The sequence below is a fragment of the Lagenorhynchus albirostris genome, chromosome 16 (genome assembly GCF_949774975.1).
Source record: "Lagenorhynchus albirostris chromosome 16, mLagAlb1.1, whole genome shotgun sequence".
Classification (NCBI taxonomy): domain Eukaryota; kingdom Metazoa; phylum Chordata; class Mammalia; order Artiodactyla; family Delphinidae; genus Lagenorhynchus; species Lagenorhynchus albirostris.
The window spans coordinates 24233337-24254401 of record NC_083110.1 but is presented as its reverse complement, the minus strand read 5'-3'; the positions used below and the strand labels follow the sequence as shown (position 1 = coordinate 24254401).

The 21065-nt window shown below is 39.4% G+C and overlaps 1 protein-coding gene across 9 annotated transcripts in view; it reads left to right on the top strand.

The window, feature by feature from the left end:
• Positions 1-21065, top strand: part of ASCC1 (activating signal cointegrator 1 complex subunit 1) — a 110325-nt gene that overhangs the window by 87377 nt on the left and 1883 nt on the right. For 5 of the 9 annotated variants that reach the window (XM_060126773.1, XM_060126774.1, XM_060126778.1 and 2 more), the window contains 2 exons: positions 14146-14304; positions 15382-16030. The exons of 2 other annotated variants lie outside the window; for them this stretch is intronic. In XM_060126773.1, the coding sequence (XP_059982756.1) occupies positions 14146-14262 (117 nt within the window). In that variant the 3' untranslated portion in view covers positions 14263-14304; positions 15382-16030. Of the gene's footprint in view, positions 1-2633; positions 2706-14145; positions 14305-15381; positions 16031-21065 lie in introns of those variants that run through there. 2 more of the 9 variants (XR_009536182.1, XM_060126781.1) reach the window with 2 other exon arrangements.

The following is a 21065-nucleotide window of genomic DNA, read 5'->3' as shown; positions in this document are numbered from 1 at the left end:
GGAAGAGTCAGGGAGAGGAGTGTTTCAGGGACCAGACCCTGCCTGCAGTCCCTGGAGGCATCGCAAGCATTGTGATCTTAATGCTGTGCCTTATGAGGAGCCATTTAGAGCTTCAAGAACAGTGACTTCAGTTACTTGAATAACAAATACTTTTTTTTTTGCGCTATGCGGGCCTCTCACTGCTGTGGCCTCTCCCGCTGAGGAGCACAGGCTCCGGACGCGCAGGCTCATCAGCCATGGCTCACGGGCCCAGCCGCTCCGCGGCACATGGGATCCTCCCAGACCGGGGCACGAACCCGCGTCCCCTGCATCGGCAGGCAGACTCCCAACCACTGCACCACCAGGGAAGCCCCAACAAATACTTTTTTTTTTTTTCCGGTACGTGGGCCTCTCACTGTTGTGGCCTCTCCCGTTGCGGAGCACAGGCTCTGGACGCCATGGCTCACGGGCCCAGCCGCTCCACGGCATGTGGGATCTTCCTGGACCGGGGCACGAACCCGTGTCCCCTGCATCGGCAGGCGGACTCTCAATCACTGCGCCACCAGGGAAGCCCCCAACAGATACTTTTTGAACAGCTGCTTCAGGGGGAGCACTGGGGATTTTAATAGAACAAGACTCTCATGGTCCCTGCCATCAGGAAACTTACATTCTTTTAAAAACAAAAGTTATACATATGCATGGTTTAAAGAAATAACAAGTATTGTAAGGTTTTCTATGAAAACAGAAGGCAGTCCACTACATTTTCCCCCTTTTCCACTTTCACAGTCTGCCTCCATTCTTGATGATTACAAAACAAAACTTGAGCAAATGGGAGATGCAGGAAATCATTAGGGGCTTTTCATATTTTGCTAGTAATAGAAATAACATATGTTAAAAATCTGAAAGACTTCTGACAGGTGATTGATTGAGCAGTTTCTTAGAGCATCAGATATATAAGGAAAAGTGCAGTTTGAAATGCTTCAGTTTGGTTTGGTACTATCTTGTTTTAGATTATTGGGTTGGGGGCAGGGGGAAGATTCACATCCAAGCAGTATTTCAGCAAAACTTATCCTCTGAATTTGTTTTATGTGTCACTTTGCCTGGAAAGTGAAATCTTAAAACACTGTTGAGAGCAACTAAAGATATGACTGTCAGTGAGGCACAACCATCATTAAAATGAAACTGGAAAATGAGCAGTTGGCTGATTTTTGACAGAGCCAACATCTGTTCTAGAAAGATGCACCCTCCCTGGTCTGTTGCTCTGTTCATACAAGATGTTTTTTTTTTCTCCCTTCACTCTCTTTTGAATTTATGTTTATTGGTTATTCATCTTTGCGGTGGTACTGGGATACTTCATGCCTTGTCTTTGCTCAGGCAGGGAATGATGGGTTTGGAAAGTCTAACCTAACACAAAGACAAGAAATAGGCAAAGACAATAAGAGTAAAAAAGAATTATGAGATTAAAATTACTTTTCTTAAAATCATTTCTGGTTTTTATCAGGATGAAAAGTATTTTATTGAATACCTGCTGAAGATAAAACACTAAGCTATGTGCTTGGTGCATTTGTGGGGAGTGGGGATAAATATTCGATTGTTTGGTCCCTCTGATCCCATTCCTATGAACTCTTTTGACAAGATGCCTGTTACTATTGTGGGGAATATTTATTTCTTTTATATATTCATTTGTAGGGGTCTAGTATATCATTTTGGGTGTAGTTCACAAGTGAAGGGAGTTGGATTATGGTTCACTTCGGTCTATTTTTTTTTTTTTAAGTTGTGGTAAAATATATGTAACATAGATTTACCATTTTAACCACTTTAAGTGTATAATTCAGTGCCATTAATAAGCACGTTCACATTGTTGTATAACCATCACCACCATCCATCTCCATCCATCACCATCCCAAGTTGAAACTGTGTACCCATTAAACAGTAACTCTTCATTCTCCCCTCCCCTCCGCCCTTGGCAACCATAATTCTACTTTCTGTCTCTATGAATTTGGCTCTATAGGTACCACATATAAGTGGAATTATACAGTATTTACCTTGATTCTGGCTTATTTCAGTTACATAATGTTTCCAAGTTTCATACACATTGTAGCATGTATCAGGATTTAGTTTCTTTTTAAGACTGAATAATATTCCATTGTATGTATATATTCCATTGTGGTTTTTTAGCTACAGTGTAAACACACCAGTAACCAAATATAAATCTGCACCTAGAGATGGTGACAGGGCACTGTCTTCTTTGAGACAGCCTATTGTTTAGAGACCAGACCAAATGAAACCATATTAGATTAGGTGGCTTGGTGCCAGCAATGTCTAAGTGTTATTCCAAATGTTAGAGGACATTGTGGAAAGAGAAAAGAAGTGAGAGTGAACTTCACCACGTGATGAAGCTGTGACAGTTTCTTAAGAAATCATGTCCTCTTTCCCATATCTCAATGGTGAAACAGTTTTAGAACTAATGCTCATAGATGAAGATTATTATTACAAAATAAAAGTAGAAAAACAAGATGTAAGTAAACCAGAATTCCAGTTCAAAGTTTGCGCTCTCAGTTGTAGGTTAAAACGTTGATACCAGTTTGTTAAATTGTAGAGGTCTTGCAACTCCTGTGGTGTGTGTGGGGATGATAACCCTATCCCTCTTCCAGGGCCTTTTGTCTGACATTTAGCCCACACCTTTGCAGAGGGGAAGGAGGTCATCTGGACTGGATTACAGGCAAGTAAGTAAGTGTGTGTCATAATAGATAATGTTCCAGTGGTGCTACTGAAGGCAGGTTTCCTATGGTCCTGACAGAGGACAAAATAAATATTTCACGTCTCGTTGTCTAATAAGATGAGGTGACTTAGTTGAAAATCTAAGATAACATGTGGCAACCTGTCTCTCACCTTACAAGGAAGCATTTCAAACAGCTATTTTTTGGACAGCTCTTATTTATATGTATATATGCTCTTGCCGGTGCCTGATGTTGCCAAGGGAGATCTGATTTGCTCTTGAACTTTTCTTGTTGCTGTTCTCCTGTTGGAAAAGTTGGAGTGGAGGTGGCTGCACCTGATGACCTTTCCTCTTTTCTCACTGTTCTTTTTCTGAATTGTCACTTGGCACACTAGTCAGCCTCTTTGTGCCCTGCCTCCCTAAAGCCATTTGCCTAGAGACCCCCAGGCTGAGCAGAAATCATCTCTGCTCCTTTTTGCTGACTTGCACTTCCTTTCTCATATATAATACAAAGATCAAACACTTACCTCCTGTTGCTATTGTTTGAGGGACAATTATGAGTAATCCCTGAGGGAAGATGACGGAACTGAAAGTAAGAGTGGTAACAGATTTGAATGAGCATTAAGCAGCCTCCTTCTGAGGGAAAGAATTTATCTGCAGAAACATTATCTAGATTAGTCCTGAAAGGGCATCTGCCCCTAGGGTTGGTGGTCACAGGCTTAGGGCATTGAAGAGACCCTGCTAGCCAGCAGCCACCTGGGGCAGTTTTTCCCTGGTGAAGCAGTAATATCCATGCCTGAAGGCAGGGCTTTTTCTGGAAGAAATTTTGCAGCAAACTCAACTCCCAGCAGCCCATCTCTGATGCTAATTCTACCTGCTGCTGTGGAAACCAGCAGAGCGTGCTGCTGTGTGCTGAGATGAGGTCTGGGTTCTTCAGCCATGTCAGCACAGCCTCTTCTCTCCTGTCTCCTACTTCCACCCACATTTTTTTATTGCTACTTTTTAAAACTGAAAGACTCTGCAGGGAGGGGAAGTCCTTTGGTATTTTGAGTATTGAGGTGCTCAGCAGAACTGCCTGGCATCCTGTTTGTATATAGCAGTTTTAATTCACTCTCTAATAGGTCATTTGGCCTTACCAGCAGAGTCTTAAACTTGATAATCCTCACGTCAGCAGTGAGCTCAGGGCAAACATCCAAAAGTGCAACCCTGCGTAATTATTTGAAGGAGGTGTTAAAGCCTTCATTCCCTGGCTGTTTGGCTTCTGCCTGGCGCCTCTTCAGGTCAGGCCTATAACATTCCTTGTGCTCTCTGCAGCTGAGAGAGGCAGGTGGTTTGGGAGAGCAGAATCAAAGAGGGAAGTTCACGTTCCCATTCTGTGTGAGCAGCTTGATAATGTTCCTATGCCACTGCAGTCAGTGGGGAGACTTGGGCTCTGGTGACATGCAAGCTTTTTGGTACTGTTTTAATGGAGATGCCCAAAGCAGGAGTGGTGTGCTGATAGGTTGAAAAATCATAGCTGATCCACTGATTACATTCTTCTTGCTCTTTCCTTTTAGAGGTAATTGATGATAAGAATTACTCCTCCCACAGACTGGCCTTGACTTGCTCCCTTTATCTGAGGTGCCCCCGGCCTTTTGGAAGTACATTATGTCCTATTTTTATTGGCTATTATATTAGGTATCATTATTGGCTCTCTCACCACTGATGACTGCAGTTTGAGGTTTCAGATTAGATGTGGTATCTCAGGCGGAGTTAGGGCTGTATTTGGAGATGACTCTAGGATAGTAACCACCTAACAATCACATTGTCTTTTATTCTGAAGTAGATGTTTCTATTCCATTCTTTAAAAATATAGCCCTGTGAAACCAGTTGATGACTGCAGAGACTGTAAGCTATCAGAGTTCCTTCTAGACCTTTTCTTTTTTTCTTTTAAGGAAGCTGCTTTTTGTCCTGTAATGATGCATTGGATGTTATAGTTAGTGAGTGACAATAATAGAGCTCAAAATTCCATCTGATAATTTATCTTCCTGTAACTGCAGAATATCCTTGTAAGGTATTGTCCCTGTTTAAAGGTGGAAAAATTGAGGGAGAGAGTAGCTATGTGGTTATTGATAGGAAAGCATTGAAGTCTAGTTTGCCCTAAGAACTGTTTTGATCTCTCTTCAATAGAAAAGAAGTTTCTACCTTTGGTTTCCAGGTGAAGTTGGGTATGTTTGTGTATACGTAGAGTGACATGGCTTACCTTAGTGTGGATAGGCTCCATTGTGTTCTTTTGTGACGATTTAGAAAGAATCAATGTGAGTGCAGCCTGTATAAATAGTTTTCAAGTAGATAGAAGGTGTTTTTGACCTGATGTGTTAGATCACCATTTTCCTTCTTGTCTCTTCACATCTCTCATATTTGCTCTCTTCAAGAGTAATCTTGCACGTAGCCAGAAGAAAAATGCAAGATACGGGAAGGCTTGAGAATTTGAATTGCCTGGTACCTTGGCAGAAACTCAGAATCATTTTTTTAGGTTTGGGGAATTTTAACCAACAAAACTTACCTGTGGGAAAAGAAAAAACTTACTTGTGATCCTAATTCTAAGTGACATTGGCAATATGACGTATGAAGAGCTGTGATAGTTTTCAAGTCTATTATATTTTTAGGCTGTTGTCCATATCTTTCTGTTTACTACCTAAAGTCTTATCATTTTTGTACCTGGAGGTACAATTTTGTGAAGAATGCTTCTGAAATATACCATTATTTGTTTTGTTGTTTTTCAATTAGAATCTTCCAAGGGCTGTGATTATAGTTTTTTTCACATTACTTGTCTTTCTTGGCCACAAAACCAAGTGGACGCTTCCTTTGCTGTCTGATTGCATATGCATAGCCCAAGGATGGGACTTCTTCCCCACTTGGCATTCTTTGGTACAGATTTGTTATTCAGATTGTGAGACAAATGCACACTGCCATGTGAAAATGGCCTTCTACTGGCCTGTGTTCTAGGCCTGGTCCCAGGAACTCTTAAATTTATATCACAATGTTAGTGGTCCTAGCCTATCTCTGTTTCTTATCTTTTAAATGGGGATAATAATGCTGAGCTCAGGTTTATGTCACAGTGATTTTTTTGAAGGGTTAATGATCTGGGCTTTGTGAGATACTTTTTAGATCCTTAGATGAAAGGTGTTATTTAGCCTCAGCAAGGCTTTCTGTGGGAGTGCCTTCCAAAGAGCTCAAAGTGCTTGTCAGACTGTCTTCCATTCATCCTCATACCATCCCTGGTAGGGAGGTAGGTGGGGGAGCATTATTATTAAGTACAAAATAGTGTTATTACTGTTACTTTTATCTGTAAACAGGGGGTAATTGTGAGAAATAGAAGTTGGTAAAACAGATTATAGAAGAAAAACACTGGGAAAACTTCAAAGTAGCGTGCGTTTGCCATTCCTGTTTACTTTAGGTTTCAGAAGTCTAACTGCCATACATGAAAACAATAGAAATCATCCCTTCTTGGGGGAGAAACAGGACCCGCTGCATCCTTCTAAATCCTTGCATTAATTGAACACCAGTACTTATTTTCATTTGTACCAGATTACGTACTAAGGGTTAGTTTAACTTGCACATACCAGGAATGACTATAAATTTCATAGGACTTAACATTTTTAAAAAATTGTATAAGGACCTCCCTGGTGGTGCAGTGGTTAAGAATCTGCCTACCAATGCAGGGGACATGGGTTCAATCCCTGGTCCGGGAGGATCCAACATGCCACGGAGCAACTAAGCGAGTGCGCCACAGCTACTGAGCCTGCGCTCTAGAGCCCGCGAGCCACAACTACTGAAGCCCGTGCTCTGCAAGAAGAGAAGCCACCGCAATGAGAAGCCCGTGCACCGCAATGAAGAGTAGCCCCTGCTCACTGCAACTAGAGAAAGCCTGCGCACGGCAATGAAGACCCAACGCAGCCAAAAATAAATAAATTAAAAAAAAAACTGTACAGTTGATTTACAATATCATATTAGTTTCAGGTGTACAGCAGAGTGATTCAGTATTTTTATAGAGTATGCTCCATTTAAAGTTATTTTAGGACTTCCCTGGTGGTCCAGTGGTTGAGACTCCGCGCTTACACTGCAGGGTGTATGGGTTTGATCCCTGGTGGGGGAACTAAGATCCCGCATGCCACATGGTGCGGCCAAAAAAAAAAAAAAAAGTTATTTCAAAGTAATGGCTGTAATTCCCTATGCTGTACAATATATCCTTGTTGCTTATCTATTTTATACATAGTATTTTGTGTCTCTTAATCTCATATCCGTATCTTGCCCCTCCCCACTTCCCTCTCCTCAGTGGTGTCCACTAGTTTGTTTTCTATATCTGTGAGTCTCTTTCTGTTTTGCTATATGCATTCATTTCTTTTATTTTTTAGATTTTACATATAAGTGATAGCATATAGTATTTGTCTTTTTCTGTCTGACTTATTTAACTAAGCATAATACTCTCTTGGTCCATCCACATTGTTGCAAATAACAGAATTTCATTCTTTTTTATGGCACAGTAATAGTCCTGTATATACCACACACACACACACACACACACACACAAACAAATATATGTATATACCACATTCTTTATTCATTCATCTGCTGATAGATACTGAGTTTGCTTCCATATCTTGGCTATGATGTAATAATGCTGCTGTGAACATTAAGGTACATGTATATTTCTGAATTAGTGTTTTTAAATTTGGGGGGGATATATACCCAGGAGTGGAATGGCTGGATCATATGGTAACTCTATTTTAGTTTTATAAGGAACCTCCATACTGTTTTCCATAGTGGCTGCACCAGTTTACAGGGGGGTTCCCTTGTAGAGGGGGTCCCTTGTAGGGGGGTTCCCTTTTCTCCACATCCTCACCAACATTTGTTATTTATAGACTTTTTGACGATGACCATTCTGACAAGTGTGAGGTGTTATCTCGTTGTTTTGATTTGCATTTGCCTGATAATTAACGTTGTTGAACATCTTTTCATGTGCCTTTTAGCCATCTGTATGTCTTTGGGAAAATGTCTGTTCAGGTCTTCTGCCCATTTTTTAATTGGTTTTTTTGTTATTGAATTGTATGAGCTGTTTGTATATTATGGCTATTAACCCCTTGTCAGCCATATCATTTGCAAATATTTTCTCCCATTCATTAGGTTGTCTTTTCATTTTGTCACTGGTTTCCTTTGCTGTGCAAAAGCTCTTAAATTTAATTAGAATCCCATTCGTTCATTTTTGCTTTCATTTCTTTTGCCAGGACTTACATATTTCAAATCTTCATTTTAGACTTCAAAACTGAATTTCCTCTTTTTGAAGTCAAATCAGATACCAAATAGTTCACTGAGGCCACCCAGCACAAGAAATAGATTTTCTTAAAGGAGAGATCTTTGAAGAGAGTGACCACTACTTTGTCTAAGATTGAAGAAGGAGAGCGAGCCTCATTTGGGAAGCCCTATGGACAGGGATCCCCAACATGTCTGTCATTATGCTGTTGAGGATTGGCCATTCATTCAGTTTTGTAGCTTGAGGTCACAGATATTAGGAGGTTCCTCTTTACTCTCCTCCGCAACTCTCGCTGAGATTTTGAGGCTCATCTTTGCAGCCTAGTCACATGTGGAATTATTTCTGGTCTTTTATGGTTGTTTCATAGAGCCTGAGAGGAAGGAGTAGAAGGTCTGAAATGAATGCAAGGGAAAATGACCACAGTTAGCCCTTAAATCTTGCTTTTTGTTTTCTTTCAGTGTATACCACTACACTACCAGAAATCAATAATTTCTTCTGTGTTCTCCCTAGGAAACAAACATGTACAAACTAAAAATGGTAGGCTTCACAGATCATGTGAGCAAGGGACAGCAGGATGGTTAGATCTTTGTCTCAAGATTCTGTCAGGGAAGCTTTGGTTTTGACTAAAAACCTTTCATCTTGGTGGTCCACATTTGTCTCTTGGTAATAGGAAAACTTTGTTTAATTTTCTGAAGATAACTGTGAGTAGTCAATAAAGGATAGCAACTGTATGCTTAACAGTTTTCAAATGTCATACTTAACACTTAACTTGGGTTTTAAATTTTCTTAAATTGTCCAAATCAGTACTTATTACTTACAAGTGATATCACAAATATTGGCAGTCTTAAGTTCTATGTTTGTTTCCTTATCAAATATTTGTAGTTTTGTGCAGCTGTTCATTGTTTTGTTCCTTTATGACAGGCTTTAAAAAAATGCTGGCTTCCAACACAACAGGGCTCTGTGTGTGCATCAGAGAGAAATGTTTTCAGAAAGAAAAAGGTTTAGGTTTCAAAATCCCCAAGGAATTGTTATAAAACAACAGTGAGGGGAAAAAACTCAATATGATTTAAATACCTTGCCATGGTTCTTTTTTAATTTAAATTTTTCCTGTTAGGTCTTTTATTTTCTAAACAATAGACCACTTTGCTCTTCTTGAACTACTTTAGCCTATAAAGAACAACCAAGTTTCTTTTTTTAAACGTGTAGTTTAAGCTTTTTCCTCTTCTCCATTCAGGTACCTAATTAAATGGAGCCATTTAGTTGATTTGTGCTTATTTTCATCCAGAATTCAATTAAAATTCTTCTAACTGAACTACAGCCATCTGATTCTTAAACGAGGTCCAGGATAAGAAGTGACAATGAAAGTAGGAATAACAAGGAAAAAATATGTTCATTTCAGTCTTTGGGAATTTTGTGAGTCAAGCTTAATCTCTGTGGTTTAGCAGGGCCAGGTTTTAAGGGGCATCACCCACAAGGAGAGGCTGTAGAGTACAGAGGTTAAAGAGTTCAGACTTCAGAGTTAGGCTATCTGGGTTTGAATCTTTTTTTCTTTTTATAATTGAAGTAGAGTTGATGTACAGTGTTGTGTTAGTTTCAGGTGTACAGCAAAGTGATTCAGTTATACATACATATATATCTTTTTTTTTCAGATTCTTTTCTCATGTAGGTTATCACATAATATCGAGTGTAGTTCCCTGTGCTATACAATAGGTCCTTGTTGGCTATCTATTTTGTGTATAATAGTGTATATATGTTAATCCCAAACTCCTAATTTATCCCTCCCCCACCTTTCCCCTTTGATAATCATAAATTTGTTTTCTATGTCTGTGGGTCTGTTTCTGTTTTGTATATAAGTTCTGGGTTTGACTCTTAATTTCCTTTTCTTTTTCTTTTCCAGCTTTATGAATGTCAATTTTCCACTGTTTACTTGCTGTGTATTCTTGGGCAAGTTACTTTAGCCTTTTAAATTTCAGCTTCAACCCTAAAATGGGGGTTAATAATAGTATCTGCTTCTTGGGGTTGTGAGGAGGCAGTCAGATGATCACATAGAGCCCGAAGTATAATGCCTGGCATGCATGCTTGCTCAGTAAACTTTAGCTCTTATGATCTTTACTTCATTAGTGTTGTTGTCAACATATATATTTGTTGTTCACCTTGATTTTTTAATATATAACAATATTGGCATTAGGTAACTTTGTTTTAAAAATCTGTTATGGGGGGAGCGGGAGGGAAAAAAATCTGTTATGATATTTTTGAGTTTATAAAAATTTAAATTGACATGGTAAAAATCACCATAAGTGAAGTCAAAAGACAGATGACAAATTGGGGGAAAATATATTTGCAGTTCATCACACAGAGTTCATTTCCCTAATACATAGAGAACTACTACTCAATTAAAAAAGTAGACCGTTGTAAACTGTTTATGGTGATGTGCTTCCACTTAACTGTGCTACGGATTTCATGTCTTTAATATATATTCTCAGAGCATACCAGGCAAACCCTTGGTTGGAGAAGGGCTTGAGACACACAGCTAAAGACACAGAATGAGTGTGTAAACAGATCTGAATTTTTTTTGTTTTTCCCCATAAAATAGCTCCCACTCAGAAATGTTCTGTCGCTATCAGTGGTACCCTCACATATCCCTTTACCCTGTCATCCATGACTTTTCTCATCTTCTTTTTGTATCTCCTTCCTCTCATCCAGAAAATCACAGAGTCTGTTCGGTGTTTCATTCATAGTATTAACATCTGCTCCAATCTTTCCAGGCCCACTACTACTATTTTTAGTCAATAGACACTCAGTATCTCACAGTTTAACTGCTACCCTGGTCTCCTTTTCTTTCTTCTCTTGTTCCTTTCTCCAGTCAGCACAATCAATATGCCACACCCAGATTAATTTCCCTTGGTTTTCATCTTGGGCCACCAGCTTACTCAGAAGCCTTCAGTGGTTCCCCACCGTCTAGAATGAAGTCTAACTTCTGAACCTGACCCTCAGGGCCCCCCTTAATCTGATTTTCCCTCCTTATGTCTTTAGCCTTAGTCTTTTCACTGCTTCTTTTTAGGAACCCTCCATTACATCTAACCTGGCCTACTTGACCCTCCATATACCCATTTCCGCCTTCATGCTGCCCTCCCTCCTCCTCTTCACTAAGTCTTAGACTTGCTACAAGGCCCAGCTCAGTTTCTGACTCTTCCAGATGGCTTTTCTAGATGCCCCAGCCCTCTACATCCATTGTTTTCTTACCTCCCGCTGCATTTATTAATTGCCTTTACCTCTCCTCCCACACTTAACCTTTGCCACCTATATTGTTTTAGGTAAACTTTAATTGAGTACATAATACAGTAACTTTTCACAAGGTGAACACACCCGTGTCATCAACATGCCTCTCTTCTGACACATACCCCATCCTCCCTAACCAGATGGCAGTTGCCTGGGAGACAACACCACATCATATGCCTCTTTACATGAAAATGCATAATATCAGGTGCTCAGTGACATTCTAGATCAGAAATTTGAGCTAAGACTAGGCTTTGGCAAATAAGAAACACATAGAAATTTAAAGGAATATGTGAAATTTCCATTACTAATAACTATAAATTCTTTCTTCACAAGTAGTTACAGTTGAGGTTACATTAGAGGTAATACCATTGGGTAAGTCTTGTTCAAGGATTCCTAGGTGGTGATCTATAAATGAGATTTTTATATCCATCTAAACAAGGCCATGTTATAGTTTTCTCTTTTCCTACACAAAGTACACAGACATCTCCAACATTCGATATTGTTGTCATTTTATCCAACAAATGCTTATTGATCATATGCATAGATACAGTTACAGCATATAGTGGGATTCAGCTTTGAAGAACATAGAAGATCTTTCTTCTGTAGAGCTTATATTTTAACGAGTCACCAGAAATAATTGGCAGAACTAAAAGAGAAGCTTAAGACTAAAGATAAAACAATGACTAAACAATAAAATAACTATGAAAAATTGTTACTAAATCATCATAAACAGAGAGAGAGAACAAGAACATGGGGACAGGAAAGGCTAAAATGAAGCTTGGCCTTGCACTAGGGACTTTGGATAAGAAATCCATTTGATTATGATGTTATCAAAAGGTACGGAAGAAGATGGCAGCCTATGAAGGTAGAATAAGGACCGGTTAAGAAGAGTAGAAAGATGTTGTAAACATCATAGGAACTATTTAGTTTTCAGGAGTGCTTTACAGTTTACAAGGAAGGTACTTCGACTTGTTCATCTTATTGAGTCTTTACCCATTATGATCTTGTACCATGGGTGGTGTTGTCTGTCCTCAGCCACCCGGCTCCCACGTGCCTGTCGCAAGTTTAGACTGACTTCAGTCTTTCCACCTGCTGCTCTTGTCTTAGAGGAGCATGGGAATTTGTGTTCAGTCTTCTCTTAATTTGTGTGATTACTGCATTGAAATCACATCCCAGCTAACTTCATTATCACCATATTTATACTCTTTGCTTCAAACCTAAAGCATGAGAAATCTCCCTGGCAAATCATGCCGTCTGGAGGTTATAAGTATTTAAAAGGCAAAGTGAAGTCAGAGGTAAGTACTTTCCAGCTCCTAGCTGTGGTGTCTCCATCACTTGGAAGCATAGGTACAAAGAGAAGAACCATGGACTGCTAATCCCTAAAAACTAACTTGTTGAAAGTATTATGAGTTCCCTTTTGGTTTTGCCTTGTCTTTTATTGCCCCTTTGGTTATGTCTTCTTTGTACCTAGAAGGCTTCAGTTTGTAAAGCTATAAATCTGTCAGTCTTGTTGGCATGGCTTTCACTTCAAATTAACGTTCAGCAAAGGGATTAGCCGATAAACATTTCGGGCTGTATTTCTTTACACAAAAGGGTGGATATGGTTTGAACAGGCTGCTGAAGCCAGGAAGAGAAGTTAATTGTGTAAATCAATGCAGGCAAGAGCTGATCACCTTTCTGAAAGAAAAGACAATGTGGCACACAACCTCTAAATAGATCTTTGGGGTCAAGTTGATGTCATGTTGAAGAATCAGTATTTACTGGGCTTTATAAAGTTAGACTTTAAATGAACCCCGGGCATTTCGCTAGGCCATTAATTGCAGGAAGAGGAAAGGTGACAGTGGCTGAAGTCCATGGCTATAGAGATACTATAAAAATAAGTGAAGAGACAAGACAGTCACTTGCTAATGTGCAAAGGTCTCAGCTTTAGGTTCTACTCAAGCATTGTTGGTTCACGTACTGAAAGGCTTTCTCAGGATTGTGCTGACATTTTAAGAAAGAGCAACTCTTCCATCCTAACAGAAGAAGGTCAGCCCTTTACTCTTTGACACTCATTATCTAAGCAGTGTGGCTTAATTTTCCTCGAATGAATTCTGATGTCATTTTGCATTCTGCCTTGTAAATGTGCTGATCACAAAAGCAGGTCTTTCTCAGAGTGTGGCTCATCCCTCCCTCTGACAAAGTTGAAAGCTTTTTAAATAAAGAATTGTAGTAAAGAGCATTTACTTTAGGACGCTGGCTTGAATCCAAAGTCTAATGAAAGGCTTTTGATAAATATTATCATTTGTATTTGTTATATCATTCAATAGAAGTGTTCCTCCGGCTGTTTTGTGTGCGAAAGTGTTCTGTACTCCTCGCTGGGTTATCAGAATTATTTGTAGGGCAGGAACCTTATCTTCTGTTTATTTTAGTCAGTGTTTCTAATAAATGTTGTTGACGAGGTGGGGGAATATATTATATCAAATTTTATCCTGGCTGTAACAAAACTAACATCCTGCATGGTCAGTGAGAGAAAGTCATAGAAGCAGCTTTGTTAGGCCCTATGGATCAGGGTATGGCCCTAGGATGTTTGTTACAAGTTCCTGGTCATATCTGCTCAATAGATACATTTTGGAGTTGACTTCTCAGACCTCTTTCTCTAGTGCATTTTGTCAGAGGAGGCTTTTCAATTAATCAGTGAAGAGCTGCTGTTCTTTTCTCACTCCCGCTCCTATCCCTCCTCTCCAGGATCATTTTTCAGAATAAATACTGAAAAGAAAGCACAGGAGGTTTGTCAGGATTGTTGTGGTGTTTTTACAAGAGAATCTGATGTTTAATGTTTTCATCTATGATTTTCTTTGGATATTCACTCTGAGTTTTTATTCTTCCTTTTCAGCTATTTGAGAACTTCTGCTTTGGTACCCTAAAGCTCAATTCAATTCACATCTCTCAGAGGTTCACAGTAGACAGCTTTGGAAACTATGCGTCTTGTGGACAAATTGACTTCTCCTGAGGTGGATCTTGGGAAACACTGGAAATTAAACATCCTCACAAGGTGCTGAGGGAAAGTATCATCATTTTAATTGCCAAGGAGGGATGTGGAAATTTGGGTGATAACTTTCCTGGGTGATTCCCCAAGGATACCATGGTGTCTAATGGTGGTCCACAGTCATCGCACTGTCAGCGAGATGGTTGTGAGCACAGGGAGAACATACGCCTGTAACCCTTAGCTTGTTCATCTTTCACAGGGTCTACCTCTCTTTCCAAAGCTCTTCTCTGAAAATGTACCTCTGAAGTCCTGTGGAGCTCAGATTTGCATTATTTCTTATATACCTACTGATTTTGCCTCAACCATTTAAACTTATATTAATACTTTAAAAGAGAATTACAGGTGTGTGATCTTATTAATCTCTCCACCTAGATAATATCTACAGATTGTAGAAGGTTTGTATTTTTTCCCTCCCCCTTTTAATCAATACCCAGAATTTGTTTTTTATTGTGGTAAAAAAACACATAACCTAAAATTTACCGTCTTAAGCCATTTTCAAATATACAGTTTGGTAGTGTTAGGTATATTCATATTGTTGTGAAATATCTCTAGAACTTCTTTGTCTTGCAAATCTGAAACTCTGTACCCATTTAAGCAACTCTTCTTGCCCCCCACCCCCGCAGGCCCCTGGCAACCACCATTCTACTTTCTCTTTCTATGGATTTGACTACTTGAGATACCTCATATAAGTGGAATCATACAGTATTTGTCTTTTTGTGACTGGCTTATTCTACTTAGCATAATGTCCTCAAGGTTCATCCATTTTGTAGCATGTGTCAGGACTGACTTCCTTGTTAAGGCTGAGTAATATTCCATCCGATGTATATACCCTCATCCCTCGGTTTCCCTTGGTTTCAGTACCTCCCTTGGTATCTGTGGATTCTCAAGTCCCTTATATAAAATGGCATAATATTTGCATATAACCTATGCATACCCTCCTGTATACTTTAAATCATCTCTAAGTTATTTATAATACCAAACACAATGTAAATGCCATGTAAATATTTGCCGGCACACAGTAAATTCAAGTTTTCCTTTCTGTAACTTTCTGTAATTTTTTTTCTCAATATTTTTGGTCTGCAGTTGGTTGACTCCACGGATGTGGAACCCATGGATATGGAGGGCCGACTGAACCACATTTTGTTCATCCAGTCTTCCATCGATGGACACTTGGATTCCTTCCACTTCTTGGCTGTTGTGAATAATGCCCTATGAACATGGGTGTACAAATATCTGAGATCCTGCTTTCAATTCCTTTACTACTTAGAATTTAAACTTTAGCAAAATAACTGGTAAAGTTTTTACCTTTTACTTTGATCTGTCCTTTTTCTTTTGAAGTTGGTACCTTTTATATTTCTTAGATTCCTGTTCCTTCACCCTACCCTAACCCTTGCCTTCCCATGCCACTGATGGAGCTGCAGTATTGTAGCTCTTTTCTGTTTACTTCTCAGGGCAGCAGCAATCAAAGCAATGGTGATACCATCAGGACTATGCAGAGTTCCCTGGGAGAGTGTCAGCCACAGAAGGCACTCACTCCTTCCTTGCTGCAGACCAGCAAAGGGAGGGAGCTCCCAGCACAGGTTTGCCCCACCCATCAGTCCTGCCACACTCTCTGCTGGGGAGCTCCAGCCTCACTGTTGTTACCTCTCATCTCTACCCCCTCACAGCCTTTCTCCCTCCATGGCCTCTCTTTTTCCTTCATTCCTTAGTCTTAATCTTGATTCTTACTTTCTATTTGAGAAGTATGATTCTGAATCCCGTGTGTTAATAAGGCCACGACATGGTAAGGGCTGTGTATAACACTCAGAGATCTATCAGTGTGACTGCACAGATCATTTGTGAATAAATGAATTTCTAAAGTAACTGTGTTTTTCTTTTAGTATTATTATATAGTTTCAGTTTGACCCCCTTAGTCAGTGTGTGTTGGGATACATTGCTGCCATCACTTATTCAATAGCATAGCATATTTACGTATCGGTGTTACGTATTGGTGCCTGCTTTTCCCCACCCCCACACACAAAAAAAGGGTTGCTTTTTCCCAAAAAAGCTTTCTACTGGTAATATTCATTTTTTTATTTAAGTTGAGCTTTTACCTCACTCACCTCTGATTGTTAAATGACATATGGGAATGAGCACTCCCAGAGGTAGTACTGAATAGCAGAGTTGACTGAAATTCAGTGCCCTCACTTCTTCTTGGTCCCGCTTCTGCCTTACTGATTTCTTTCTGACAGCTGCCATTGGGCAACCTTGACCAGGAAGTAAAGAGGTCTTCTTTTGAGTATCAGAGGTATGACTTAACGTTTTTAGGAAAAAATTTTTGTCTTTGGAAAATGTAACTTTATATATCAAATGCTGAATTCTTAACAGAATTAGAAATTCTATTATTTAGTATTTAGAGGTAACTATGCATTTAAGGACTTATCATACTGTAATTTTTCACAAGTAATTTTTCACAAGTTGTTTGTCTTTTTCACTCTCATTCTCTCATACTTGTAAAGTGGAGTTTTCCAGCAGCTATGTGATATGGTGACATCATCACTCTAATGGTTAATAGAGTGTGTGCTTATGTATTTTTGTTTGTTTTGTAAGTTTGTAGGTATTGGTAGAATTGGAAAAAAATTTTATGTTTTAAGTTTTCTTTCTAGAAGCCAATAGACAAATTTTTGAGACAATGTAGCTCTAAAGAAAGTACACTTTAAACTACTGTTGTAGAAGGGGGAGTAGCAGGTAGTTTTGATGTAGAACTTTTAGAGAAGAGCAACAGTGTTAGAGAGCAAATAATTTTTGATGGAGCTAAAAGAACTTTTCAAGATTTCAGGTCCCCTTTCACCAAACTGTAATGGGGTCAAGGATGGAGGATTTACTTCTGTGCTTATAATCCAGTCTCCCTTAGTATTACCACTTTGCAGTTCATTCTGCACTGAAATAGAGTTAAATTGCACCTAACATCACTCCAGTTGGTTTTTGAGACACTAAATTCACCCTCAACTCCTCTAAGAGGAGAAGGGGAAAAAAATCTCTCACCATGATTATTACACAAGATCTGTGTTATTATATAAGGAACTTTGTTATGGAGAATAATATTGGTGTTTTTTTGAAGGGGCACAATGAGTTACCCCCAAATGAACTCTATACCCTTGGTAGAAACATGACAAATGTTTCTTATAATGGTTATTTACTTATTTTTGGCTGCGTTGGGTCTTCATTGCTGCACGTGCGATTTTCTCTAGTTGCGGTGAGTGGGAGCTACTCTTTGTTGCAGTGCACGGGCTTCTCATTGCGGTGGCTTCTCTTTGTTGCGGAGCACGGGCTCTAGGCGTGCAGGCTTCAGTAGTTGCAGCACGTGACTCAGTAGTTGTGGCATACGGGCCCCAGAGCATGTGGGCTTCAGTAGTTGCAATGCGTTGGCTCAGTAGTTGCGGTGTGCAGGCTTCAGTAGTTGTGGGGTGTGGGCTCAGTAGTTGCGGTGTGCAGGCTTCAGTAGTTGTGGGGTGCGGGCTCAGTAGTTGCGGCTCGTGGGCTCTAGAATGCAGGCTCAGTAGTTGTGGTGCATGTTGCCCAATGTCATGTGGGATCTTCCCGGACCAGGGTTTGAACCTGTGTCCTCTGCATTGGCGGATTCTTAACCACTGGACCACCAGGGAAGTCCTATAATGGTTATTTTTTAAGTGAACTTCAGAGTTTACTAAATTGGACACGGTTGAGAATCCAGCTTCATAATGACACAAAGCTTGGTTTAGGTTTGCTCTTGCACTGTGCGCTTTTCCTTGTGCCAAAGAGAACCTGATGGTACCAGAGGGATATTGAGTTAAGGAGCACCTCTCAGATTCTGTCTTGATGCTTACAGGGAGATGGATAGCAAAACCCAAGGATGCTATAGGTGAGAAAAGGGGCTGCTGTTGTGGTTGTTTATCAATGACTTTTTTGTTGTTATTAATAAAATGATCTCTCAAACAAAGGTAAAATAAGATTACTGTGTGAAAAATCATCAAGCTATCTACTTTGTCTTATGCTTTTTCCACTGTTATGCTTCAATGTAAATATTTGTTTAAAAAATAAATTTCCTTATCCAGAGGTTACTACTTTCTATGCATTTAAGCACATGAATCATGTTGCTAAGTAATTTTTCACAAATGATAACAGCTAATATTAGCAGAATGCTCACATTTGTCATTTATTTGTGAATAATGTGTATTTATTCATTAAATCTTTACAAGCCCACTTAAGTTGGTGTTATCATTAACCTCATTTTAGAAACTGGGGCTTAACAAGGTTAAGAAATTTGCCTGAGATCATAGTGCTTGTATCTGTGGTTCTTAAAATGTGGTCTTTGTACCCCTCAGAGTCCCTGAGATCCTTTGGAGGGGTGGGAATGTCCTACTATTTTCATAAAAATATTGAGGCATAATTAGCCTTTTTCACTCTGATTCTCTCCTGAGTGTACAGTGGAGTTTTCCAAAGGCTATATGATATGGTAACATCATCACACTGATGGTTAATAGAATATATGTTTGTATATTTTTGTGTTTTCTAGAATTTTGTAAGTTGGTAGGCTTAGGTTATAGATACATGTTTTTAGAGAGAAACTCAGTTTGCTCTCAGTACTTCTGCTGTGCTTTTACTAGCTACTTCCCATTATAGCTACTATTATGGGCTGAATTGTGTCCCCTGAGAATTCATATGTTGAAGCAGTCACCCCCTAGTACCTCAGAATGTGACTGTTTGGAGATAAGGCCTTTAAAGAGGTGATTAAGTTAAAATGAGGCTGAGGCTGTTAGGGTGGGCCCTAAGCCACTCTGACTGATGTCCTTATAACTAGAGGAAATTTGGACACACAAAGAAACATCGGACCCCTGACTACCGAGATCATCTCCCTGGGTCTGTCTCCAAAAAAGTTTGGTTGATGATATTGCCTAGTAACTGGTGATTGGAAGGGTCCGAGAATGACAGTGAAACTGACCAATTCAGAACAGACAGGGCCAGACTGAGAAAGTTCCTTCTGCCTCTGCCCTGATCATCAAAGCCTTCAAGGAATGGCCAAGAGACAGAAAGAAGCAGAACATTAAGCACAGTGGACATACAATTTTTGATGAGATTGTCAACATTGCCCAACAGTTGTGGCACTTATTTTTAGCTCAAGAACTGTCTGGAACCATTAAAGAGATCCCAGGGACTGCCCAGTCGGTGGACTGCAATGTTGATGGCTGCCACCCTCATGACATCATGGATGACATCAACAGTGGTGCAGTGGAATGTCCAGCTAGTTAAGGACAGCAAAGGAAAATATTTCAATAAAGGATCATTTGACAACCAAAAAAGAAAGAAAGAAAAACATCAGATATGTGCATGCACAGAGGAAAGACCATGTATGACAGCAAGAAGGCAGCCATCTGCAAGCCAGGAAGAAACAGGAGAAACCAAGTCTACCAACACCTTTTTTTTTCTTTTTTTTTTTTGGCCGTGCTTTGCTGCTTGTGGGATCTTAGTTTCCCGACCAGGGATTGAACCCAGGCCTTCGGCAGTGAAAGCAGGGAGTCTTAACCACTGAACACCAGGGAATTCCCAAGTCTGCCAACACTTTAATCTTGGACTTCTAGCCCCCAGAATTTATTGAGAAAATAAATGCTGTTGTTTAAGCCACCTAGTCTGTGGTATTTTGTTATGGCAGCCCTAACAAACTAATACACTTGCTATAATGCAGAAGGTAATCTACCTTTCTTCTTTTGAGCCAGACATTAAAGAGATTTGCCAAAGTGTAAAACAGTAACAATACGACTACTCTTATTAATTTGGTGTGTGGGGGGGTGGGGAATATAATTTTTTTCATAAAATATGTTATTTTGTTAATATGGGTTTGGTATTGTTATTTTTAAATACACTTTTTTAATTAAGTTTTTTTTGAAAGATTTTTTAGAGCAGTTTTAGGTTCACAGAAAAATTGAGAGGCAGGCTTAGTTTTATTTTCAAGTACAGTATATCAGTGTCTATACTGTATATCTCACATAAACAAAAACAAAAGTTCTTTGGGGTCCTCAGTAATCTTTCAGTGTACAGGACTCCTGAGACCAGAAAGTTTGAGAACTGCTGCACTATACTGTCACTTCCTTCCAAATGGGATCAAGTGATACATGGTTTTCTATAATGAGCTTGTCTTACCCAGTGATATGTAGTGGATCACATTAGTTGTCAGTAGATACAGATCTACATTATTTTTAATGTCTGTACCATAGCCTGTTGTATGTATTATAATTTAACTAGTTGATCCCTAACTAATGGACCTTGATTTGGTTTCCAGGTTTGGCTATTATAAATAATTCTGGATTGAACATCTTTGTATGTTTGTCTTTTTATGTTTGTGAGGTCATCTAGAAATGAGATTAAATGGTTTTAAAGATGTGGTTAAATTTAAGTTTCTTATTTGGAAACTGAGGTTCCTTCCTCCATTTTGTATTGCTAAATATTACATACAAACAGAAGAAAAGCATGAAACATATGTACCATTTATCAGATACACCCAGCAGCTTTGGGGCCCCTTTCAAGGCTGACCTGCCAGTAAGTCCCTCAAAATTTAGGAAAACCTTTTCTTCTTTATAAACAATAGTTATTGTCCATTTTCTACAGCTCTTTTCTCCCTCATCTGGAAATTTGGATTTTCCCTCCTAAATAGCTTTACTATTGGATTAACTAACAGTCCTGGACTGTTACTGATTTGCTTTAAGCCCAGGACTAATATTGACCCAGCTTGAAGGTGCTATAGAAGGCAGGTC